The sequence below is a fragment of the Pleuronectes platessa genome, chromosome 2 (assembly GCF_947347685.1).
Source record: "Pleuronectes platessa chromosome 2, fPlePla1.1, whole genome shotgun sequence".
Lineage (NCBI taxonomy): Eukaryota > Metazoa > Chordata > Actinopteri > Pleuronectiformes > Pleuronectidae > Pleuronectes > Pleuronectes platessa.
The window spans coordinates 22348180-22373920 of NC_070627.1; the positions used below are offsets into that span (position 1 = coordinate 22348180).

At 43.0% G+C, this 25741-nt stretch overlaps 3 protein-coding genes across 10 annotated transcripts; 2 read left to right on the plus strand and 1 right to left on the minus strand.

Annotated features, from left to right (window-relative positions):
- Positions 1–377: 377 nt before the first annotated feature.
- On the plus strand, positions 378–14856 carry LOC128425594 (6-phosphofructo-2-kinase/fructose-2,6-bisphosphatase 4). Of its 6 annotated transcripts, none has more exons than XM_053412309.1 (14): positions 378–537; positions 6499–6615; positions 6802–6898; positions 6992–7058; positions 7157–7231; positions 7320–7376; positions 7464–7585; positions 8439–8646; positions 8742–8888; positions 8970–9074; positions 9806–9935; positions 10921–10983; positions 11098–11162; positions 13960–14856. In XM_053412309.1, exons 1-14 carry the CDS (start codon positions 486–488, stop codon positions 14050–14052), a joined length of 1398 nt encoding a protein of 465 aa, XP_053268284.1. In that variant the 5' UTR covers positions 378–485; the 3' UTR covers positions 14053–14856. The 6 variants fall into 6 exon arrangements, with proteins under 6 accessions (XP_053268284.1, XP_053268293.1, XP_053268276.1 ...); XM_053412318.1 differs by lacking the exon at positions 13960–14856 and adding an exon at positions 12251–13063; XM_053412301.1 differs by lacking the exon at positions 378–537 and adding an exon at positions 648–779.
- A 535-nt stretch (positions 14857–15391) lies between these two features.
- On the minus strand, positions 15392–18886 carry LOC128425712 (actin-related protein 2/3 complex subunit 4). Its single transcript, XM_053412467.1, has 6 exons — positions 18732–18886; positions 17950–18068; positions 17178–17289; positions 16974–17069; positions 16013–16183; positions 15392–15896 (listed from the first exon to the last, which is right to left on the minus strand). The coding sequence occupies exons 1-6, from the start codon at positions 18732–18734 to the stop codon at positions 15891–15893; spliced, it is 507 nt and encodes a 168-aa protein (XP_053268442.1). The 5' UTR covers positions 18735–18886; the 3' UTR covers positions 15392–15890.
- Positions 18887–19340: 454 nt separating this feature from the next.
- On the plus strand, positions 19341–22836 carry tada3l (transcriptional adaptor 3 (NGG1 homolog, yeast)-like). Of its 3 annotated transcripts, none has more exons than XM_053412517.1 (9): positions 19341–19588; positions 19695–19936; positions 20046–20293; positions 20474–20579; positions 20673–20808; positions 20913–21016; positions 21154–21260; positions 21989–22180; positions 22294–22836. In XM_053412517.1, the coding sequence occupies exons 2-9, from the start codon at positions 19727–19729 to the stop codon at positions 22484–22486; spliced, it is 1296 nt and encodes a 431-aa protein (XP_053268492.1). In that variant the 5' UTR covers positions 19341–19588; positions 19695–19726; the 3' UTR covers positions 22487–22836. The 3 variants fall into 3 exon arrangements, with proteins under 3 accessions (XP_053268492.1, XP_053268498.1, XP_053268507.1); XM_053412523.1 differs by having other exon boundaries at positions 19347–19472; XM_053412532.1 differs by having other exon boundaries at positions 19354–19376.
- The last annotated feature ends 2905 nt before the right edge of the window (positions 22837–25741 follow it).

The following is a 25741-nucleotide window of genomic DNA, read 5'->3' on the forward strand; positions in this document are numbered from 1 at the left end:
TTTGTAGTGTCAGTGTGTGGTTTGTACATACACTATAGATTAGAAATTAAAAAATACACACACACACACACACACACACACACACACACACACACACACACAACACAAACACACAAACAAACAAACACACAAAGAAGTGCCCCATGTAAATATTGGATATTTGATAAAGCAGTACAGCTCTATGTAAATGTCTCCACTCATGTCCTGAGGACTGTGAGGACTAGTGAGGACATCGTCCAGCTGTCAGGGAGTGGGTGGGGACGAGGGAGGGTGCAGGGGGCAGGTAGACTCTACTATCCCATCACATTCAGCTCTGGAGAAAGCCTCATCCCTTCCGGCCTGAGATCCCCCCCACCTCACACACACCCATACTCTCTCAGTGTGGGTGTGTGTACAAGAAGAGCGAGCATCAGTGCACGCTGCCGCCGGACGCACGTACACAGACACCGGGCGCTGCGCTGCGCTCCATCCGACAGAAGCTAACGATGAGAGGCTGCTCCAGCCGAGCCAAGCCCGCACAGAACCAGGAGCGAGCGGGTAAGACGCGACGCTTCAATGTCATGTGTGTGCTGGAGGCTGGGTCTTTAATTCAGATTACAGAGAGAGAGAAGGAGAGAGAGAGAGAGAGAGAGAGAGAGAGAGAGAGAGAGAGAGAGAGAGAGAGAAGGAGAGAGAGAGAGGTCGAGCAGCCATGCAAGACGTAAACAAGAGTCGACGTGTTGTCGGTGCTGTCACCTTTACCCTACATAACCGCGACAGGCGCAGACCTCTGTATTCACGTGTGTATGTGTTCATATAGAGAGAGAGAGCAGCAGGTGGAGCAGGTGATTCTATAGACTGGTGGTTACATGTATGTGCAGCTGACGTGTGATGTCTCCTCGGTTATCACCAGGACACTGTGCACACACACTGATGGGATGGGATGCAGAGGATGCTGCAGAGGTTGATGCTTTTTGCGTTTATCGGTCTGTTTTTGTTGTGATTGTTGTGCTCCTGGTGGACACAACACCACATTTACCTGCATGCCGAGTGGGTTCACATGGAAACACTGAGTGGTGCTGAGGGGGGTCTCCTCCTCCTTCCCCCCTCCTCCCCTTTGCCCAGTGTTGTGTTAACACCTTGAACTGTGCAGGGACAGGACTTTTCCAGTCTGGGGTTCAGAGCTGAAGGCTGCGATCAGAGCCTTGGCAGCTGGCCAGAGGAGGAGGAGCAGCTCACATATATTTCCTGTTCATGTCCAAGTGTACACTATGATACCTTATTTACCCCCACTGAAAACTACTTCACACATCAATGGCTGCTGCCTGCTCCGGATTTATTTGAGGCTAAGGAATACAATTTTGAAAAGCCACAGGTAGTACAGTGTGGGACAATCAGAACTCTGCAATGCACTGCAGTGTGTTTGTTCTAGCTGAAATTGCCTAAACACATCCTTGATTTAGCTCGTGTGCCATTTATGTGTGGACCCGACGAACCTGACATATATTATAGTCCACTTGCAGTCAGGGAATATGAGACAGTAGGAGCTTTTTAATTAGAAAACCTCCATCTCTCCATATTCAGGTCACAGGCCCTGTTGCTCCAAACTCTTTGCTTCCTTGAATGCTCCTGGTGGTGCAGAGGGAACACATGTACAACAGATGAGCAGACAAGCACGCTCACCTAGAGATGCACAGGAACTTTTCCTTGTGAAATCCTGTCTGCATGTGTAAATATTATTAGATTCAGTTTTTGTTGGCCTGATGTTGGTGCCGTTGGTGGATTCATGTCTGTGTTGCTGGACTTTCTAAGCATTAGACGTATAGGAGAAATTAGTTGTTCTGTGTCAGTGCTGCTGAGCTGGATTGTAATACAGGTGTTTCATGTTTCTGCAGTTCAAAACCCTGTGTCCCCACCAGACAGATGGAGAGAGAGAGAGAGAGAGAGAGAGAGAGAGAGAGAGAGAGAGAGAGAGAGAGAGAGAGAGAGAGAGAGAGAAAGAGAGAGAGCAGTGCTGCCATCTGATGGTCACTGTCTGCATGTGAAGTGTCAGTCACTGTGAGTGTGGAGAAGATAAGGTCATGTCCGTGTGTTTATTAAAAAACACAAGCATGTTGTCAGGATTATCTTTCATGTAATAAGCACCGCCACCAGAGAGGTTATGTTGCCATTGCTGTTTGTTTGTCTAGGGTGTGATTTATATTGTAACACCCCAGTACTCAATACCAGCCTGTGCGACTTCCCCAATAACAATCCTGAATGAGAAGTAGTGTATTGTGATTGGATATTGGCCAAGGAAGATCCATTAAATCTAACTTTTGGAGCAGATTCAATTTACGATACTAACTGCTCTTCACTTTCTTCAACATTGTGGGACAGGGCGGCGTTTTTTTTTTTTTTTTTGCTTGTGTTTTTGACAATTTACTGAATTTCTCAAGTAATAATGCAAAGAATTTTATGAGAAAATCTGGTATATGTAGAGTGTATGTTGAATTTGGGTGCAGATCTAGATGAGGTTCTAGGGGGTGGTCTATCAAGGTAACAAATAGGGCTAAGAACTTTGAAATATTTGTTTTATATGTGAACACTTTCAGTTTTCATATTCACATTCACCTTAAACCATTTGTTGGTTTGTTCCTTGAACAATCAGAGAATGGATGTTTTGCCTGCATTTAATGTACATGGTATACGTATCTGATCTCAATATGTAATATGTATGCAATATAGTGCTAAAGTGGCTAATCAGCCTTAGAGAAGGTATGTGCTGAGGGCCCTTATAGTTATGAACATGATTAAAACATTTTAACATTTATCTTCTCTGAGCACGGTTCTCCGCTCTTGCTACAGGGTCAGAATTAACACGCTGCATATGGCGAGAGGTTTTGATTTTGCTTGGAAGTGGCATCTGGTAAAATAAATTCAAACAGTTATAAATAAATAAACACATCAATAAATAATAAATTACTAATATTGTGTTATTGTACAAACATTTAACTTAAACCGTTGTTTCTGCAATGTTACAAAACAATACTCTAATTGCATTGAAATATTTTCCAAATAATACTAAAATAAAGTACTTTATGTATATAAATCATGAATTGAATTTAAAAAAGCCCCAAAACTACCAATCTAGGACATATATCTATCATGTCAAACACTCTGTGATGGTCGCAGCACATTTGGTCGACCCACATGATATTTTTCTAGTTCTATCAAAATTTACACCCACAGAATTGGCCACCTAAAGAAAACCAACTAGGTCAGCACAAAAGGGCACTATGAAATTTATAATCAAAATAAATATTTTTTCTGAAATAACTTTTTTTTTAGGTCATACCACATGATATCCAAATGTGGCAACTATACATACCAGCTTTGAAAAAGGTAATTTTTTTCCAAATTTTAGAGAGAGTTACAAACCTGTTGTTGCTTCCATGGGTCCTTGGCAAATTGGTTGATGATGCAACTTCCTGTCTTTGAATGGATTTCAACATCAAAGTCTCAAATTAGTCATTTCTTGATGGTCGCACCACATGATATTTCATAAAATGGACATCATCGGACAAATACTGTTTGTATACTATGATTGAAATATAAATGCAAATGCTTACAAAAGACATTTGAAATCATGCCAAATATGGCAGAAAAATAAATTTGAATAAATTTTGAGTAATTTCAGAGAAGTTTTCACAACAGCAGTCATGGCCGGACGGTTGCACCACATGATATTTTGACCCCAAAAAAACAGAAACACTAAGGGTTTTTGGAAATTTGAAGTGTGTACATATACGGGACAGGTACTACATATATATGGTATTTCTTTATGTATTTAAAACTTTTTTTAACAGAAGAAAATATAGGCGTCACGTCAATGACCCACACTCAAAATCAGCACTTCGACCTCCATGACCCCTAGATAACACAGTGAGGTTATCTCTTTCAAAAGTCAAAGTAGACTTCAAATAATTTATAAGATGTTTTCTGTCATTTCAGGTAGTTCACTTTAACACTGATAAGTTCAAAGGTTAATTTTTCCAGCAGGTTTGCTTTTAATTGGCCAGTTGATGCTTTAAAAACTGGTTGAAAGGTCATAATGGAAACCTGAGACTGACTTGCAATTTATTGAGCATGTGTATCAACAGGACCTGGAAATTGCAGCTCCACTCTACGCTCATTGCTGCATCTACTCTGTTCCAAAGGATTCCACAAGTGCAAGTTGGCAGCACTTTTTACCAGCATACTGTAATGTAATGTAATACTGGCTTAATTTTTTAAAAGTGGGATGAGCTGGAGATTACAGTCAAGACCCGACCAGAGCCTTTCTGGACCCAACTAGGTTTGGACTTAAGATTTCAAAATGATATTCAGGTTTGAATCGGGTTCTGTTATGTTGGATGGGCGAGTTGTCACTAATCTGTGAAAACATAATGCTTGGGCTGGGTTCTTTTAATTTTCTCACAGGCTCAGTCAGGTTTGAACAGAAAATTGTGGTCTGAGTTGAGCTCTAGTGGAAATGTGCTGTCCATCTTTATTTAGTCTATGGTGATGACCAAATTAGAAGCAAAAAGTGCATTGATCTGGCACTGACTCCGGACACTGACTCCGGACACTGACTCCGGACTCTGACTCCAGATCTATGCAAATTTTTAATGTAAACAGAAATTCATTAACTAGTTTTGTTTGCCATCAGATCTTTTTTTTTTGTAAGTGCACGCCCCTGGTCTCTGCAGCACGAACTGAGTGAATCAAGGAATAAGCGTTCAAACTGCCTCTGTCTTGTTTATCTTAGTCATGGCGCATTTACATTGTTTTGTGCGCGCGCGTGTCTCACTCTACTTACGGTACATGAGGCTGCGTGTTGCGCTCGCGCTGCGATCATTACGGTAGACCGTTGTGTGGCCAGACCGGAGCACGTGACTCTTGCTGGGGCAGAGAAGCGCCGGGCAGACAGTCGTCCCGCATCCACCCCGCACAGCAGCGCGGATGAAACACCGGTCACCTTCAGGGCAGCATCACGGGAAAAGGCCCCGTGTTCCCGGCGCGGCCGCCTCCAGCTCTCCGGCCGACGGGATGGAGGACAAATCGCCGTCCACCCCGCGGGAACTCACGCAGAACCCGCTGAAGAAGATCTGGATGCCGTATAAAAATGGCCTTCCAGAAAAACACATTTCTCAGAGGAAGGGTGCGTAAGAAGACGTGGCGACAGATGTTAGCATGTGTGTGTGTAGCTGTGTAAGCGTCTCATTTCCTCGGTGTGTGTAGTGGTCTCATTGACGAGCACGCAGCGTGGTGACTTGAATGATTCACGTTAATCCGTCCTCTGCCTCCACATCCCTGCGTTGTCACACTACCTCTCCTGCGGCGTTCGGACGCGGGGGCTCGGTTGACAGAGTTCAGTTGTCTCGCTGCTGCGGCCATCTGGTCCTCACAGTTACGTAAGGATCCACATGGAGTCCGGCGCGGATGAAGGCTGCTCGCATGCGGGAGAAAGGGCTGGCAGCGGGCTCGACCATCTCATTGTTCCCGTGTGGGCCAGGTCGAGCTCCATGCAGGTGCTGGTAAACAGGGATTATTGTGTCCCAGCGGTCATGTGAGTGACGATGAGCCCTGTGGATCTGTTTTGATCTGTGCAGGACCAGTGTCTCCCCATTGGGGCCCCACTGGGAAGGGATGCTCTGATCAGATGACACTGAAACCACGAGCTCCAGATGTACAGAGAGGAGGCTGTTCAATGAACTGTGATGCTTGATATCTAAACAGCTCTGTGCTCGGATTCCCCTTTACCCCATTCTTTGAAGGACATCATCTCCCAAGAAAGGACGCTAGTCGGTTATGATTTGTCCTTTGAGGGTCGCGGGGGGAGCTGGAACCAATCCCAGTGGGCATTTTGGCAGGAGGCGAGGAACCACTGACCCTATCACAGGGCCGCCATACAGAGACAAACAGCCATTGTCGCTCACATTCACACCAATGGTCGATTTGGAGTCCCCAACTTTGTCTGTGGGCTGTGGGAGGGAGGGAGTGGGAACAACCGTAGAAAAGTCACGCAGACACTGGGAGAACGTGCGAACTCCACAGAAAGACACTGGTCAAACAGGGAACCTTCTTGCGGTCAGGCTAACCACCGCACCACTGTGCTGAAGTGACTGCGCTCTCTGACCCAGTCATCTGTGCACACACCCCCATACCCACTGTCAGCTGTCTCCAATTGTCTGGAGCAGTTCATATGCAGGGTTTCACAACTGTTCCGACTCGCCCCCTGTGCCACCCTGACCTCTGCTCCTCGCTGTCAACATCATCCGAGTGCTGTGACTCTTTCTTATAGGGCTGGATTACACCATCACACTGATAAGGGCAATCTAGTGTTGATGTTAAAACTATTTAATTGTACAAGATGGTGCACAGGATCATTTTGAAAATGAAAGCACGCTGCTCAAAGATCAACCTTTATCCCCAGATGACATGTTCTGTGTGATCAGCAGGATTGAAGCTTTTCTCTGTCTCTCTCTCTCATTCCAGTTTGTATGACCAACTGTCCCACCCTGATTGTGACAGTGGGCCTTCCTGCCAGGGGGAAGACCTACATCTCCAAGAAACTCACCCGCTACCTGAACTGGATCGGTGTTCCCACCAGAGGTAGGACCTCACACCATGTCAGCTTCAGTTAAACCAGTCTGATAAAGTCAAAACAAGGCCCAACTAGAGAGAAACCAAACGATTCTAGAGGATGGAGGGGGTTCCTTAAATGTGGGTTTGTGCATTTCAATTGTCCCGCCTGAGAGAGGTTATCTCAACTGTCTTTTCTGGGCCTTATTTTTCCAGAGTTCAATGTCGGCCAGTACAGGAGAGATTTTGTGAAGATCTACAAATCCTTTGAGTTCTTCCGTCCTGACAACGAGGAGGGCTTAAAGATCAGGCGGTAAGAACATATCACGGCCTTACTGTTGCCAATTAAAGGTTATTTAAACGCCAACCTTGTGACATTTATGACCATTGTCTCTCATCTTGGCAGGCAATGTGCTTCGGCAGCGCTGAATGATGTGCGACAGTACCTCACAGAAGAAGGAGGCCAAGTGGCGGTAGGTCAAATGTTCATGGTTCTATCAGCTGGTTGGATACAGTGTACAGTGTTCAAACTTCTCTGTGGCACTGTCTCATCCATTGTCCTGTGTTGTAGGTGTTTGATGCCACAAACACCACCAGAGAGAGAAGAGAGACCATCATCCAGTTTGCAGAGCAGAATGGATTTAAGGTGACTTGATGGATCACTGTTACTGGATGAGACACAGCACGAGTTAACTTTCATACTCCTCCTGCTGACATGTCCTCTCTCCTCTCAGGTGTTCTTCGTAGAGTCTGTGTGTGAAGACCCAGATGTCATACAGGAGAACATTGTGGTGAGTGACTGTTTGTTTTATTTGAGCTCTGGAGAAAACAAACTTCTGCTCATGTCGTACTTACTCCTCTGCTCTTTGTCCGTTCAGCAAGTGAAGCTTGAAAGCCCCGACTACACCAACTGTAACAATGAGGAGGCCGTGGAGGATTTCATGAAGAGGATCAAGTGTTATGAAAACTCCTACCAGACACTGGATGAAGTTCTGGACAGGTGAGATTGAAGCTGGAGCAGAGGCTGTGACATCTTATATATTTAAATACAATCTGATCCTATTCATCCGAACAAAGCAGGAATCATTTAGTATTTCCTTTTAGTTGTATAATGTAATCCTCATCCTTAAATGATGTGAGCTTGTTCTGTAATGATACATTTTATTTATGCAGCACTCTTCGAAACACAGTTACAAAGTGCTTCCCCTGGTGGAGATATGATTTAAAACATTTCAGGACTAAAGCCAACAAGATCTTGGAATAAAATGAATGATGAATAATTTTAAATACAGCAATAAAACGTTGTGATGAAACAATAAAACTGACAACAGGTATTAAAACAAGTGTACTAGGATCCATATTAAGACCTAAGGCGCTAAAGAAAAGCTTATTAAGAGCTGACGGGATCATTAACAGTTTTTAATTTTTAATTTGAACTGGCTGAGGACCCCCCTCTTCCTCCTCAGACGTGTCTCTTACTGAGTCATGGTCAGCAGGACCATCATCTGAGTCTGAATCTTCTTCATTGTTTTCATCAGTGAACCTCTGTTGTAACCTGTTTCTGTATCGCTCCCCCCGTTAACATTGTCAGCCATCATTTGAGAAGCTACTTTAAAACCTGTTTAACAGGCTGAAGTGTGCTAAAAGACAAACTGCATTTCCCCAAATGCATTGGCCTTCTCCACAACCAAATCAGCAAATCACCATGTATTTCATCAGTCACATGTCTTAAAATGAGAGCATCATATAATCCGCATACATATCCAGTCTTAAAGGTATAGACACATATAGGTTGTATTAAATCCACACATTGGTTTAGTCTCAGTCACGTCACACACTGTGTCTGCTCTCAGGGATCTCTCCTACATTAAAATCATGGATGTGGGTCAGCGCTATCTGGTGAACCGGGTGTTGGACCACATCCAGAGCCGGATTGTCTACTACCTCATGAACATCCACATCACGCCGCGCTCCATCTACCTGTGCCGCCACGGAGAGAGCGAGCTCAATGTCAAGGGACGCATCGGAGGAGACTCTGGCCTCACTACTGGAGGCAAGGAGGTAAATACAACTCTTCCACCATAGGTTATGTCTGCAGAGAAGTTGTTTCTAGGTGAGTTTTTTTGTAAGTATTACAATTTTCTACCTCTGTGCAGTTTGCTAAGAAGCTGAACCAGTTCATCCAGGCGCAGGGCATCAGCGACCTGAAGGTGTGGACCAGTCAGATGAAGAGAACCATCCAGACAGCGGAGGCTCTCTGTGTGCCATACGAACAGTGGAAGGTCTTGAACGAAATCGATGCGGTGAGTATAACGCTCCCGACGGTAAGCCTCGACATCGGTGCACTGCTCCTGGAGCTTAATCTGTGTGTGATGTCATTTCAGGGAGTGTGTGAGGAGATGATGTACGAGGAGATCCAGGGGAACTATCCTCTGGAGTTTGCCCTGAGGGACCAGGACAAATATCGCTATCGGTACCCAAAAGGAGAGGTCAGCGGCAACAACTGTTATTTCTGGAGATGGTGTGGTTGTGTAACTGTGCTACTGTCTTTATCTGTTTAACAATGGGGTAGCGAGCTTACAGACAGTGTGTCTTTGTTTGAATTCTGGAGTTTTGCACATAATTTGTGAATAAAGTGGCATAAACTCACTTTCCCTCTTACACACACACACACTACACACAGGCCACAGAGGACTATTAAATTCTCCAGATGGCTGCCGGCCACTCAACTAATGAGACTAAGAGTCTCAGACATTTGGCAGTAAACAAAGTGTGTGTGTGGCTGAGTTGTTTACTGTGGGGCTGAATGCCCGCTGGTCTGTTCTCACCTTTAGTCCACCTCATTACCTCTCCATTAATCTCACACGGGAAGATGGATGTGGGCATTTGTGAAGTAGTCAGCTGTCCTGACACACAGTGCTGGTGCAGTGCTCGTGGGAATCCTGATTGACTGTATGGGTTTATTCCACTTGGTAGAATGTCAATATTTCAACCTCTAATTAATGATGCAGCAGTACGCGTGAAGAAGAGGGATCGACTGGATGTTTTCATTTACAGATATACAGCTTTTTTGGGGAACTTGTGTGTGTTACTCCTTCATAGAGATGTCCTCACTAGAAATAAGTGTGGGTAAAACAGGCTTTGGTTTTACGATGATTCTCAATCCTCAGTTTGTTTCCAGAAGTCTGATACCCCTTTCCTGATGTCTTTGCTCTCTCAGTCCTATGAGGACCTGGTGCAGCGGTTGGAGCCGGTCATCATGGAGCTGGAGAGGCAGGAGAACGTGCTGGTCGTCTGTCATCAAGCCGTCATGCGTTGCTTATTGGCCTATTTCCTGGACAAGACTGCAGGTAAGTCCTTTCACTGATACTAAGGCTACATCCACACCATTTTTGTTTGAAAACTAAAAAGATCTCTGTCCACATAAGTGATTTTAGCTCTTCATCAGTAACATTCCCTGTCCATACTAATACTAATAGTAACATACTAATGATGTGTATCATGTGGTCACACACATAGACTGAGCATGTGTTCCTGAGAGTAGCTGTAGACAATGTTTGTCTTTCCCCCCTGGTAGTCAAGTAGAAACATATAAGAACCAATCTGGAAGGGCCTGGGATTGACTGCCCTTCCAGATTACATAGTCCAGGAGTTTACAAACTAAATAGGTGCCAACAGCGTTTCCAGTAGTAGTGTTGAAGCAGACATAAACATGATGCAGTTTAAAACTAAAAAGTAGTAGTAGTGTGGATGTAGCCTAAGGCAATCTCTTTTTTTAATGCGCTCATTTATGACACAAAGTACAATAAATAAATAAGCCCTGATTCTGTTTGTGGGCTTTTGAAGTTGTTGAACAGCATTATGGGAAATTAAGGAAATCCCTTAATTTTCTAATTAGAATAAGGGAAATGTGGATTCCAAAGAGTTTTTCAACCTAAATAATGCACACAAAAAACAGTTCAGTGAACATCACAAAATTTGTATTATTAGTCACATAGCGAAACATGGACTTTTAACATTTTTCATAGGGTCTCAACACCCTGTACTGAAAAAAATACTTAGTAAATGTTCTGTGCACTGTAACACATACTGTGTGAAACCTTATAGTGCCTAGAGAAATGTTTTTCCATGTCGTAGTCAAGACTACAATAGTAAAATGATATACAAAATACTATAGTATACAAGAAGGCTCTCTGGGTCAGGACAAAGTTTACTTCTATCCCTGTCAGGACCAATGATGCTTCAAGATAAAGAAAAAGAGTTTATATTAGATCGTTATTGTGTTTATTCTGATCACTTCTTGAACTTTGGCTCTGTGCATTTCTCTTCACACAGAGGAACTGCCTTACCTGAAGTGCCCGTTGCACACAGTGCTGAAGTTAACACCAGTGGCCTATGGTAGGACTGGTCTTCTTCCAGTGCACATTACACCAACTGAAGCTCTTTCTGCTCAGTGCTGTTGTCCACTCTTCTGTTTCCTGAACTAATCTTCTCCCTTTTCTATGGGCTCAGGCTGTAAAGTGGAGTCCATCAGCTTAAACATTGATGCGGTCAACACACACAGAGAAAGACCAGAGGTGGGTATACCAACACACACACACACACACACACACACACACACACACACACACACACACACACACACACACACACACACACACACACACACACACACACACATTACAGCTGAGCCACATTTGGTGAAGTAAGCTTCACAAACAGGTCCGTCTCGTAGCTTCAGATACAATTAAACCTGACAGTTGAGTTTTCACCATTAGTTGTTTGAAATCCTAATGAGCCTGGGGCAGATTTCTGATCTGGAATATCTGTGAAATACAGATCAACATTTTTCTGCTTCTAATGTTCCACATGTTCACCCTCACACCCTTTAAGGAAATATACCTGAAAATTGTTTCATGGATTGAAAGCAACAGCAAAGATAAACAGCCACACACTGAGCCAGTGGTGGTTCTTAGGGAAATATACAATGCAAAGTTCATAAATACAAATATAGAATTCTGGCAGTAAATATGTTCTTGAGAAAAAATACTAACAGAAAAGGTATTCACATTAACGAGCTATGTTTGGGGTTTGAGGTGATGGACATTGAACAAGTATATTTCAAAGCGTACACGTTTTGCAGATACTCAGTTTAGAAGAGGAGCTTCAGGGATGTCCTGACATGTCGTTCTCTAGCAGGCATAGGCATCTGCTCTATGCCTGGACTCACTGTTCACTGCTCTGTCCGTACCTGCAACCCCAGCAGTACCTTATTTATGAATATTGTATGTGTTCTAATTTAGGGATGATGAGCTACTCTGCCTATTTAGAAAAACACGGTTTTCCACCATCACCTAAACGTAGCATGAATTTGTGAATCTCTGGAGCGGAAAGAGTCTATACGCACATGTGAGCTTATCTGGTTGCATCAGGCAATCCGTGCACACACGTTTAGCAATCTGTTAATATATACAAGGATATGTACTTTTAGACAATTGGACAAACGTGAGGCTTTTAATATGTTAGGTCAAATATCTGAATGCAAAAGAAAAACTTGGAATTTAAATGTCTTTCGTTTCGTCTTTGTGTGCGTGTGTTGTGGATTTGAAGTCCCCCATGTGTTTTGATTCCTCCCCCTCTGTGTTTTTTTATGTTTTACAAACAGAACGTAGAGGTGTCGCGGATGTCAGAGGAGGCTTTGCTAACAGTGCCAGCTCATCAATGAGGCAGCCCCCCCTCACCCCAATGACCCCTTATCCAACCTCTCACTCAGATACCCTCATTACGAACACTCAGCCCTTTTGACGCACAATGTACCTGCCAAATGCAGAAGTCTCTCCTCCACCCTCTTCTGTTGGTATTTTTCCCTCCACTTATATTTTAAAACGTGATGATGGTGCCAATTGACTGGAATCCAGTTTGTAATTATTGATCAATGAATCCTACGACACGGATCGTGTGTCATGCACATTCTCCCATTTTTGGAGAATGAATGAAAAGCCGATTTTCTTCTCTTTTTTTTTTTTTAAACGGATGCTGTATCTGTGAAGCAATGAAATTCCAGCACCTTCTCCTGAAGCTTTGACTGTATAATTTTGTTTTGTCATTGATTCTGCCTGTTGAACTGATTTAACAAAATCATTTTATTTTTATCAGTGTCTCATCACTTTATTTCTGTTTGAGTCAGAAAACTCCAGTCTAAGTTTTACAGATTTGCACACAGACAGAGTTGTGCTTTTTATTTTGCACTTGAAAATCAACTCTGTTTAGTTTGTTAGGAACTGTCCTCGATCACAGTCTGTCTCTCGTCTAACACTGTTTAATGAAGATCCTGGAAATACAGAAATACTTTGTTTTTATTGTTTTGTTTTTTTGTTCAACAATATGAAGGTTATTGCAGTACGTTCATATGACTGAGCGGAACGAAGACGATGCTTCTGTTTACTGTGTCTTAATAAACTTCGCTCAATCAATCATATTTCCAAACCACACTCTTCTCCTGCTTCATTTTAGAAAACTTGTCATGAAAGATGTTTTCTCTTAGGTATGATCTTAGTTTTATGCTTCACCTAAAGTAAAATAATAACTAAATATATCTAGACTGCTAAGCTGATATCACTTCCTTTCACTACATGGATATCAAACAGAACTGGTTATTTCCTTCTTATCCTCACTGCCCAGATGAGATGTTTAGTACCGTGTCCTTGCTGAAACTCAGGTCCGCTGAGATTTCCCCGTTCATTCATATGCAGAGACACAGAGAAGTGCTGCCATTCATCCGCCAGAACAAGACACTCACTGTCACACAAACACACATATTTCTTTCTGGCCAGATAACAAGATGTACACTGACACTTTGTAAAAAAAAAAAAGCTTACATCATTTCATTAGATATGATTATTATAATAAAACCATAAAATAAGGACTAATGAGTCAATAAAATCCCTCTTTTAAAGTTGTTTAAGCAAAATAAACACAATAAAATTCTTGAATTATTAAGTGTTTTTATAATGAATTACTGCTATAATGATGGATCATATTCTGTAGTCAGCATGTGGCAGTGATTATGAAAGATACGAGGCGATGAGGGTTTTTCAAAGCATCATTAGACAATCCACACTAAACCACAAGAACACTGTCAGTCCTAATTATCAGGAAGTGTCCCTGGAAACCAGCCAAACACAATAACTCCCACGGAGAACAGAAACCACAGGGTTGTGACAGTGCACATACACAGGTATTGCAACCTCACACCTTGGTATATGAGTTAAATAAGAGTCGCAAAGATTAGCTGTTTTCTCAACTGCATATGTTTGATTAAGATACATGTGTGTGAATAAAAGAGATGTGACTCTGCTGCGTTCCTCTTTGCAGAATGTGAACGTCCATCGAACGGCCGAGGACGCCCTGCAGACCGTCCCTCCTCACCGCGGACACCCGCCTGCTGCTGCTGCTAATGGACCATGAAGTCGTGTGGTCTTTCTCTCTCCCCTCCTGGCGGTCTTTTGTGTTTCTTTTGTTCACCTTGCCAAACTGCACAACCTGTTCCCAGTGGTGACTGTCTGGTGATGGACACCCTCCTCTCCCAGCACCTCTGCCACACACACACTTCTGTGTAATACCTGTCTCTCTTAATATCTAAAGGAACCTGGGAGCAGATAGAGAGCTTGGGCCTCAGGGTTTATATTTGAAAACCACATGTTGTGGCTCTCAGTGCATTTGGTCCAAACCACTGTGTTCCACAGAGGGGGGGTTTAAACACTTTGTTACGATACATTACCCAGTGTGGTATCATTGTGTTGAAGTTGATGATGAAGCCGACTGCAGTATATATTTTTAAACATCAACCACGTGGTTTAATTGAGTGACCTTGTTACTTCCTGCTACATGTTTGCCGTGTTGCTGTCTTGTGTCATCATTGTTTCACGTGAAGGTGTCTACAGTGATGATGGGTATGAGGATGAGCCTGCTCACTGTTTTTGAATTGGATGGACTGGATCATTATATGCTACGGGGTAAACATTCAATTTAAATTTAAAATGAAGGGGCACTATGTATATATCTTGATCTTTAGCTGTGTGGTCTACAGCAAATATATGATCTCACGTGAGGCAGAAGTTATATGTAAATGATTTTGCAGTCCACACCTTCAGTGATAGTAAAACAAGCCTCTTTTGCATCTCAACACACAAAGTATGGGAAATGCAAAACTGTAACATGAGCTCAAAGCTGTTGATAATAAAGAAGTGTTATTTTTATACACCAACCTGTCACTGCCTCGGTCTCACATTTACTTCAGTTGATGTGATTTCTAGTTAGAGGAAATAACTTGGCCATGGCTTCAACTTGTTTTTTTAGTTTCAATAATTATTTCAACCAATATTACTTCAATGCAGTTGGTTAACGAAGTTTAGTCCGAGCTTTGAGAAGCAGGTTTGTGTCTAACAATGTGGAAAACTTGAGTGCTTAGCTATAATACCCTTGAAGAAACCAAGGCATTTTGCAGAGAATTAGGTCGTTTGAAAATGTCGCTTACTTCTCTGAGACTAATCAACAGTTGGAAAATGAATTCAAGTTTTAAATGTGAGCAAATATGACAGAAACAGTTCACACAGCTTCTGTCTGCAGCTGGGAGCGTCTACTTCCCCTTCTGCAGCTGAAACAACATGAGTGGTTGAGGTGAGACGAAGCAAAGTGCTGACGAAAGTCGCCAGCAGCCGAACAAATCCATGTATAGGTACAAGTGCAGCACAGACACACTCACCAAGAATGCCTGACAGTGTTTCAATAAGAAACAGAAAAGGTATAAAACAACAGACTTTTTTTATTTGATTATTTTCATACAGAGGTTTTGGTTGGTTTTTAACAGATTGAAAAACCACAAAGACTACTTTCCTGAACAGAGAAATCTGGAGATTTTATTTGTAACAACAGTGACAGAACACACAGACTCGCACGGATAAAATACAAAAACCTGGTCTATTTATTTGCAGCAGCACGTCCTCCGCGCTCCTGTATTCATGAATATCATCCTGATTAATACTTTAAGGACCCGCCTTTGTTTGGGGATTTGTTCTAAGTGGCTGAAAATGAAACCGGTAATCATTTCATTATATACAGTCATTGATATTCATGAGTACAGGGAAATGCTCCAGACGGGTGCAACAGGGTGTTATCTCCAGATTGGTCACGTTCCTATCTTCTCCTCGCTGATTGGCTGTCGACTCCTTTAGTTCTCCTCTTTTATGCTGAGTGGCCCTTGGAGCGTTTCCCAGTTTGTGTGGGACCACAGACAGATATTGTCATCAGAACTGTGGAGAAAAACACCATCTAATTATTTCCTGTCAGCATTTCTGTTTCGAAATCAATTTCATTTGTATTCAATAAAGAAACCCTGAGCCGTCAGAGTGGAGAATACGTTTCTTACGTTCTTGAGGAATTCCTCAGCAACGATACGGGCCCTGGCGTTCACGGAGAGTTTCATCTCGCTTATCTCCTTGTCGATCTCCTCCATGAAGTGGATGACATAGTCCACCAGCTTGTGTTTGTACATCTGCTCCGTGTGGAAGTTGGTGATCAAGAAGCTAATATCATATCCCTAAAGTCACAGTGAAGCAAAGGACACGAGAAAGAAGTGAGTCAGCAGTCAGACATTTTATGAAAACATCACTGGAGTAATTAAATTCATTAAAGTCCGATATAATTATAATTCTAGTTTTTTATATTTGTAAGCTGGATATCTTTGCCTTAAAAAGGGATAGTTCAGCCAAAAATGAAAATTCACTCATTATGTTCTCACCACTTTGGGTGGGTGAAGGGTTTGAGACCACAGAACAGTTTCAGGGGTTAACAGCAATGCAGCCAAATCCAATGCAATATAAGTAAATGGTAAACACTGTGATACACTAGCGAACCCACATGGCTCCATAGGAGAATACCAGAGGACATTAAGGCTAAACACTTGGTGTATATGACGCCATTTCAAAGTCGAATTTGAATCCCAGGGCTTACAGATACTTGGTGACACCACAGGAGCAGCATGGAGGCCTTTTCTTTAACATTTGAAGAATCTGTCCCCATTTACTTCAACTGGATCGGATTTGGCTGCAACGCTTTTTTACCCCTCAGGCTTCTAAAGAGTTTTGTGGACTCAAACAACTCCCCCACCCCTCGATCTGCATATGGTGAGAAGAGTAATGACTGCATTTTTATGTTTCAGTGAATTATGCCTTTAAGAGTCATTTTGAGGTAAGCTATTAAAAAAAATAGTTGACATAGTTCCTCATTTATTTTTACTCTTCCCGTTTACATTACATTGATTCCTCTTCTGTCACTCACTTTAAATCCAATTATATAATGCTTATTACTCCTCCCCCTCTGTCTCTTACCTCTACTGGTTTCCTCCTCAGGATGAAGAAGTTCTCGGCTCTCATCATCATGAAGCGCATGAACTTGTGGCAAAGGATCTTCTCAATCTCATCAGCCTACAGTCGATGACCACAGAAGTTGTTTTTAGTGCATATACTTTGAAAGAAACTTTGTAAATGTGACATAAAAATAGAAAGCAACTAAAATCCTGCTGGATGAATCACCTGTTTGACAGCAATGCTGACTCTGACCGAGTTGATGGATCCCTCAATGAGAACCTTCTCCTTGTCATTGCGGCTGATCACCACAGGCTGGAGTAACAGCTCCTTACTGCTCCTGTAACCACATGTAAATAGCTTCATTAGAAATAAAAACAGGCATTCCAGTTTTAACTAGTGCTTTCAGAGTTACACAGGTTTACAAAGGCCAGTTGACTTGCTTGTGTTTCTTTAAGCCATTTCACATCTTATCCAAAAGTTCTGAAGGTATGTTCTAAACAGTGAAAGGCCACTGAGCTGGAAGAATCCTGCAGAAGATCCAGGACCAACTCAGAACTGAAAAAGCCTTTTGGATGAGAGGTGAAACACAAGCAAGTCTAGTGCACAACTCCTGAAGATACAATGATCAGGATGACTGAGAATCTTCACAGATATTTTAACCCATGTTTTTTTTTGCAGATAACACCTGCATGGCTCTACATAGAACCTTTGCATTTATAGTGTCTCACAGAAAACCTCCAAATCTACTCTTTGTATCGGAACACCTGCGAACAGGCTGCAGCAAGTCCCCATCAGCTCATTTTACTTCCTTTCCCATGTCTTTTTTTCCCTCCTACATTTTCCTATGCAAGTTTGCACAAGTCTGCGCTTGTGTGACAGCGGCAGATGATCAGCAAACAGCTGGAAGGCACGATAAACAAGATGAAGCCGAGCAGAGATGGGGAACAGGCTGAGAGGCTGCTCGTTCTCCAAACCACACGCTTGTTTTTAAACATACCTGACCTCCACCTCTGGCTTGTTGTGACGCTCCACCACCTGCGAGGAGAAGTTCTCCAGGCAGAGGGCCGCCTGCAGGGTGGCCCTCACAGCGTTCAAGTAGGGGCGCAGAGTCGCTGTCTGAGGAGAAGGGGGACAAGGTGAATGTCTGATCACAAGGCAGAGATGAGGCTATTGGTTGTTTAGATCAGGGTACATGCAGAGTACAGCTCCCACTGTAGTGGGGTTGGGGGGGGGGGGGGCTGGTCAGACTGGTATCAGGTCAGTGGGATGTGTGCAGAGATGCAGTCACTACAGCTCTGCTCTAACCCACTAACACTACGACACTTCCTTTTTTGGTGTCATTCTTTTTATCGAACCCTTCACAAATAATGTACAAACTGAGGCGGGTTACATACATACACACGATACATCTACTGAGTCTTAAACCATTACTCGCATGAACCACAGTGACCGAGACTGCAGCTCATCCAATTGATTTACATGAGGCTTCACTATCACTCCGTATGAACCACAGATACCAACACAGCCTCCTCCTCGTCCGTGGACAGAGTTCAGAAACAGTAGCAGTCATAGCAGCGAGTAGAGAACGAGCCGAGAGGAAATACAGAACATCTCAATCATTTCAATCTCTGCGAGTCAACGATGCCCGTCCTCTCATTTCACTGCAGCTAACCTCGTCCTCACGAGACACGGAGCCAGCTGGCTGGGCTCAGCTGGACTGGAGCAACATAGAAAAGTCGGAATAATAATAATATATAAGAATGAGTGCGGGAGCTTTACCATTTTTCTGCTGTCAAAGACGGAAGTTCCTCAGCCACGCCTGGGACTCCTCTTCCGTAAACCCAACATCGTCGAGTAAAGACACGGTGCGCTCGTTTTTACGTGATCATCCGTTCAGGGAGGCGGGTTTATCCAAGCACCATAAATACTGGTCTGTGCGCTGGATTCCCCGCTCGGGTGGGTTATGCTTGATTTAAAACGAGCCTACCCTGCGATGCGTCCATTCTGTTCTGTGGACAGGAGACACGTCGTTAAAGCACCATTGTTCTACCAATTGTTTGGACTGTTTGTAGCTTGTTTTCGGAAAAAATACGTTGATTCAGAATTTTACCATAACAAAATACAATTTACTCACTGAATCACTGGTTTAGAGCTGATACATTATCCTGTTGCACCTTGACGCAACATGGTTTGTTCCGACGATACCACTTTATTTTTAGATTTATTTAAGCATAACTCGAACATTTGTTTTTGCAGGTTACAAGACTAGACATCCCCGTGAATCGTTTGTTACATTTAAGTATTAAAATATTGTTATTATAATTTACTATGTGTTGAAAATACGCTAGAATCTCTATTTGACTTTATTCCACACCCCTGTCTAACCACAATGGCTTTTCCCATCATGGACGCCATTCACTGACGGTATATGTTGTTGCGCTTAAACACCAAGATTTAAAAATGCAGCTAAAGTGTGTACTGTTCAGCTCCTGTACTGTGAGAACTGCTTCGTGTTGAATGGTAATATGTGTAAATGTGAAACAACAGCGGCGGATATTAACATGTAACTGTCAATCACGGCGTTTGGGCCCCGCGAGCTCGTCCCCTGAAGCAGCCCTCCGTGAACGTGTATTGGGGTGCGTGCGCGCGCGTGGTTTGGTTGTGTGTATGTGATGGAGAGATGGAGGCAAACAGAGAAGAAGAAGCAGCAGCTGTGTCGTTAACCACACTGTCCTCTGTCAGTTCCTCCAGGTAGTGGCAGGTCTCGCAGCATCATGAGTGAGCTGAAGGACTGCCCCCCACTCAAATACTACGACTTCAAGCCCGTCGAGCACGTCAAGGTGTGCCCCCGCTACACCGCCGTGCTGGGCCGGTCAGAGGACGATGGGATCGGCATCGAGGAGCTGGACACCCTTCAGCTGGAGCTGGAGACGCTCCTGTCCTCCGCCAGCCGCCGCCTCCGCGCTCTGGAGGAGCAGAGACAGGTAAGAGAGGAGAAGATGTGGGGGCCCCAGATTTCAGTTTGGCCCCCATCAGTGCCACTCCATCGTCTTCATCCATCCACCCTGAGTTAAACCCTGTGCCATGCCTCAGATCCTCACAGACTGGCAGGACAAGAAGGGAGACAAGCGTTTCCTGAAGCTGGGGAAAGACCCTGACCCCGCTGCCACGTCTCGACACAAACCAAAGAAACAGAAGTTGGATGGCAAAGGCAGTCACGGACCAGGTCCCGGTCCCGGCAGACCCAAATCCAAAAACCTGCAGCCTAAAGTCCAAGAGTATGAATTCACAGATGATCCACAAGATGTTCCCCGCACTCCTAAAAACGATGCTCCCAACAGGTTGGTGTTGTTGTAATATTTGCCGTTACTGCAACGTTTCTTTGTTCCTCAAGTCGTATCATAATGTGATACAACATATGAGAACATAGGACTCTTGCACTAAGTTTTTAAAAGGGAAATGTTTATTTCTGATATGCCTTTTTTGTATTCCATTTTTTAAAAACGTGTCTTTGTTTTCAGGTTCTGGGCGTCGGTGGAGCCATATTGCGCTGATATCACAAATGAAGAGATACGGTTGATAGAAGAGCTTCTGAAGCCCCCTGAGGATGAGGCTGAGTACTTCAAAGTATGACCTCCACTCCGGGCATGGCCAAAACTCTGTGTGTTCTTTTTATGTTAAATGGAGGTTGAACTTTGATGTTGCCTGTGATCACTGTAGATTCCAGCACTGGGGAAACACTACTCTCAGCGGTGGGCACAAGAGGATCTGTTAGAGGAGCAGAGGGAGGGAGCACGAGCCAATGACAAGAAGAAGAGCCTGATGGGAGGACCGTTGTCTGAACTGGATGCTAAAGGTGAGGGGAGACCGAAGCCTGAGTCTTAATATGACCTACGCCACGAGGTATCTGTCACACATGCACGTGTCTACCTCAACACTCTGTCCTATTTACTCCTGTAGATGTGGACTCAATGCTGAAAAAGTCGGAGTCCCAAAATGAATCTCCAGAGGACGGCTGTCCCTTCGGTCCTCTCACTCAGCGTCTGCTCCAGGCCCTTGTTGAGGTCAGACCCTTTATTTTGTCATTCAGTTTATAAACTGAACAAACTTTCATTAATGCATAGTGGCTTTTCAAAGAATAAATGACTAAAACATTAACACTGACCTTTGACCATGATTGTTGATATTGTTTCTCTTTCAGGAGAACATTATATCCCCCATGGAGGATTCTCCTATACCGGACATTACAGGCAGGGATGCCAACGATGGTGCTGGAACGTCTCCTCGAAGCCAAGGGAAAGCTTTTAGGTATTTGTGCTGCAGTATGTGAGCGAATGAAACGGAAGAAGCACCAACACCGGTTCTACACAGCAGCACCATCTGCGTCATTAGCACCCTTTTCCCCACTAAGACCTCAGTGTCTGAAGTGGGATATTTAACACAGTATATAAGACTGCTGTAGCAATATAATTTGTTTCTGTGTAGAGAGTTGTGTTACTATATCAATCGATGTGTCTAATCAGATTTGTAAAAGAATTTGCAAATGAATACTGAGATTTTCAAATGCATTCAGGCATCTGTAAATGTGGGTTTAGACCTTGTGAACATAATCACAAATCTAAACATGTAAATCCTCTGCAAACGTATGTGAAGTGATGAAAAAGGGGCGCTTCGCTGGCCAAACCTCAGCTCAGGGTAAACAAAACATTTTGGATACGGACAATTCGCCACATGCATGAGTCACATCTGAGTTGTAACTGAGAACTCATTAGCTGCATTTCCAGCTCTCGGTGCAAAGCCTTTTCTCTCACTATGATCTATTAACGCATTTACAGATTTGTCTACACGTGTACATCTCAATATGGATTCTGAAAAACACATTTAAGAATATGATTACACATAAATGGTTTGAGATACAGATGGACAATTACCCACACACAAAAGTTATATTTTGCTACACTATTGCCAAGATAGTTACCTTCCTTGAACTTTTTCATGCCACTAATCACAGACCTATGGTCTTTCTCTCGCGGCAGTGTTCCTCACACACGTTCGCTGGAGATGCGGATCAAAGAGGAGCTGGTAGCCCAGGGCCTGCTGGATTCTGAGGAGCGACCTGGACCTGGAGGAGACTCGGAGGACGAGGTCCTGGCAGAACTGCAGAAGAGACAAGCAGAGCTCAAAGCCCTGAGTGCTCACAACAGAGCTCGCAAGCAGGAGCTGCTTCGGTAAGGACACAGGCCTCTAACCAAGACATTTACCCTGAAGTGAATAGTATACAATTAGGTCTTATATGTAATCAGCAGCTGGCATGAACGACTGATGTAATGATGTCTCACAGGTTGGCCAAAGAGGAGATGCGCAAGCAGGAGCTGAGGCAGAGAGTCAGAGTGTCTGACAATGAGGTGATGGAAGGGTTTCGGCGAATCATGGCAGCCAGGCAGAAGAAACGCACTCCAACCAAGAAGGAGAAGGACCAGGCCTGGAAGGCACTGAAGGAGAGGGAAAGTATCCTCAAGCTACTGGATGGATAGAAGAAGAAGAAGAAGCTTGTGTTTGGTTTTTGTTGGAAGCATTTTTTCCCGAAACAGATCAGACAGCTGTAACATGGTCAGTGAACATCTGTATCTACGATAATGATACAGTTTACTGCAGGTGAACATCTTTTGAGTAGAAACATCTGCAGCAGTATTTTTATGTCGTGTACAACAGAAAAACTAAAATGATCATTAACACTTTGTAAACAACAGACTTTTCTTCTCCTTTTGTTGATTATTTTTCTCTTTTGTCAGTGAATTTTTTTATGTTGCCTTTTATTTTGTTAACTATTGTAATGTTATAAAAAATACACATGGATATTTGAATAAATCACACTTATAGACCATTTTTGTATGTGTGAAACAAAGGAATCAGAGCGGGTGCATCATGCATAAGGTGAGTGCTGCAGTGTTGTAAGTCCTGATGAAGAGTAACCTTGGCAACTGGTTACCAGCATCAGAAACCGACGCTCATGTCACTTAAAAATAGTAACAATAATGTTTACCTGTTTTAAATTGGCTGGAGTGAAAATATGTTATCCTCAACATTTATAGATTTTCTATCCCCTGGGCAACAATCATGTTTTCTTACCAAATCAATTACAGATTTTTCGACAACCGGTCGTTTCAGGAGACTTGAACAATACAGGCATACATCACTGTTTGGGAATAGTTTCCCAGAGGTAGCGTGACCCCACTGAATAGCCTTGATAAATGGTAGGTATTTATTTACCTCTTTTATTTCTATATGAACACAGAAAGCACTTTACTGAACAGGTTTGCCTTTCACCCAATCTTCACGGAAGTTTAACACTGACAGGAGGGTGACCGGAGAGTGTGTGCAGAACGTTTTTAATCTCTTTAATTTACTTGTCCATATAACTCAGAACCATGTGGCAGTGGAACACACTCGCATCACACCATTGGTCATATTTTAACACATTCTGATGGAACATATATGTGAGAAAAAAATATAACACACTCATGATAAAAGAAAGTTGCAATAAAATGCATCAATGCTTTAATTACTCTGCTGCACTGCCTAGATTATCTACATTGAAAACATGTACTATAAATAATAGCCTGTCCATAACCAGGAACACAACTTCCTTTAGCTGTCGACAAGCATGTAGACCATTTGTTAATTTATTAAGATAATTGTAATCTTTATTGATCCCACACCAGGTAAATTCCCTTGTTCTCTCAACAGACAAGTCAGAATGTGGTGGACAAGAGTGAAGTGAAGAGTAAAAAAACAACAGAATATAAAAGAAAGTGAAGTCATAGTGATAATGAAAATTTACAGAACATGTAAATAATGTACAAATTGAGTTTATTTGTTAGCTAATACAGAGTTAGTATTATGGATACATCACTGCAACAAACAGATGGGACCATTGGGTCAATTAGTGAGCAACTGCATCATGTATTCATAACTTGACACTTATTTATGTGAAGTGTTATTAACTTAAACGTTGCAGCATATAATGTGTGAAGATGCAAAATAACGCTAAGAAATTAGTCAATATTCTCAGAGGGATGGAAAAGTTTGTTTTCATTTTGGATCATTTTCCCTTTCTGAGAAAACAGAGTATGATAGAACATAGAATGGTACTCTGTAGAACACATCACTCCCACAGGGCCCAACATTCCCTTACATCCAATCAACATACACCAAATTGCACACACTCACAGATGTTTTTCTCCATAATCTTTGTCTTATTTCTTGTCAAATTCCCAAAATAAAACAATAAAAAGCCCCCCCCCCCCCCCCCCCCCAATAGCATAAGCTCCAGAAGTGAGGTCTGGAAAGCTTTGCACTTTGCAGATGTACCACTAGGTGGCAGTCATAGTCTTCTGACTGCTCGGACCCTTCAACATTGACACAGCAAAGAGCTTGCGTTTGAGTGGTGCTACCTCCCCAGAGCGCCTGAGTGTGTTTGGTGTGTGTCCAGTCTTGAACATATCCTCACTGATCTTGATCCCAGGATAAAGCCGGAGACTGTGTGTCTCACACCGTGCAGCTGTGTGTGGGGGTCAACCAGTTCATCCTGCCCAGTGACACCAGCACAGATATCCACAGACCAACAACGCAACAATCAGACACATCACTTTTATTATAACACATTACAATTATTTTATAATTTGATTTCCTACCAGTAGAAACAGTTGTAAATCCATTCTAGAGACTTCAGTCTTGTTATGGTCATGTACTGATATTTTACATCAGTTTTACAAAGGTTGTGCAGCCCTCTGGGGAAAAAACATCACAGTACTGGTCCATGCGCAGCCTGAGGTGGCTGTGGCTCAGGAGTCAGAGCGGGTCGTCCACTGACCAGAACGTCGGTGGCTCGATCCCTGTCTTTGGGGAAGATACCGAACTAAAGTACAGACAGTGTATGAATGGTGTGTGATAAAGAGTTGCATATAGAAATGCTACATGATAGTGTTCTTCTGCTATGGGCCTAGGTTTTCGGGGACACGTGACACATGGAGCTTCTCTTTCCTCCTCTTCCTCTTCATCACATCAATGTCTCATCAATACATATCACTGACCTAACCTCATCCAGAGACCTTGTGCATTAATGTTGCAGAGGATACACATTGTGTGGTTGTGATCGTGGATTATGATTACACACTACAACTACAAATTGCTTAGATATACAATAGTCCTGCCCACTGGAAATACCATTAATACAATTATCATTGCTGCTCCCTTCACCTCTCTCAGACGGTTACTTTTGCATAATTACTTTAAACATTGATACACCGCTCCATTAATGCAAGACACTTATCATTTTCCATCAATGTTGTAATTATTGTTATTTTGTTGCCGTGCTCTATTACAAACACCATCTGTTGCACTTCGGTCGGTCCTGGGAGAGGACTCTCTCACTTGTGACTCTCTTAACAGAGGTGACTTTTTTTCACCTCTGTTAAAAGCGCTGTTTCTGTAATTCTTCTTCACTCTATAGTCAAGGGTTAAGAAAAGAGGCTGTCACATGTCCTTTTGTCGTACTATTACACCTGTGAAGCCCTCTGGTCAACCAAGTTGTTTTCAAATGTGCTATATAAATAAAATTGACATTGACTTTGTAGAGATTGTTAAGCCCTGTGAGACAATACAACTGTGATTTGTAAATATGGGCTATACAAATAGAGTTTACACATAACACACATAAAGATCGGCTTATTGTAGATTTTGCATTTTTGCAAATCACTTTTGTAATTTTGCAAGCGATTCAACAATTC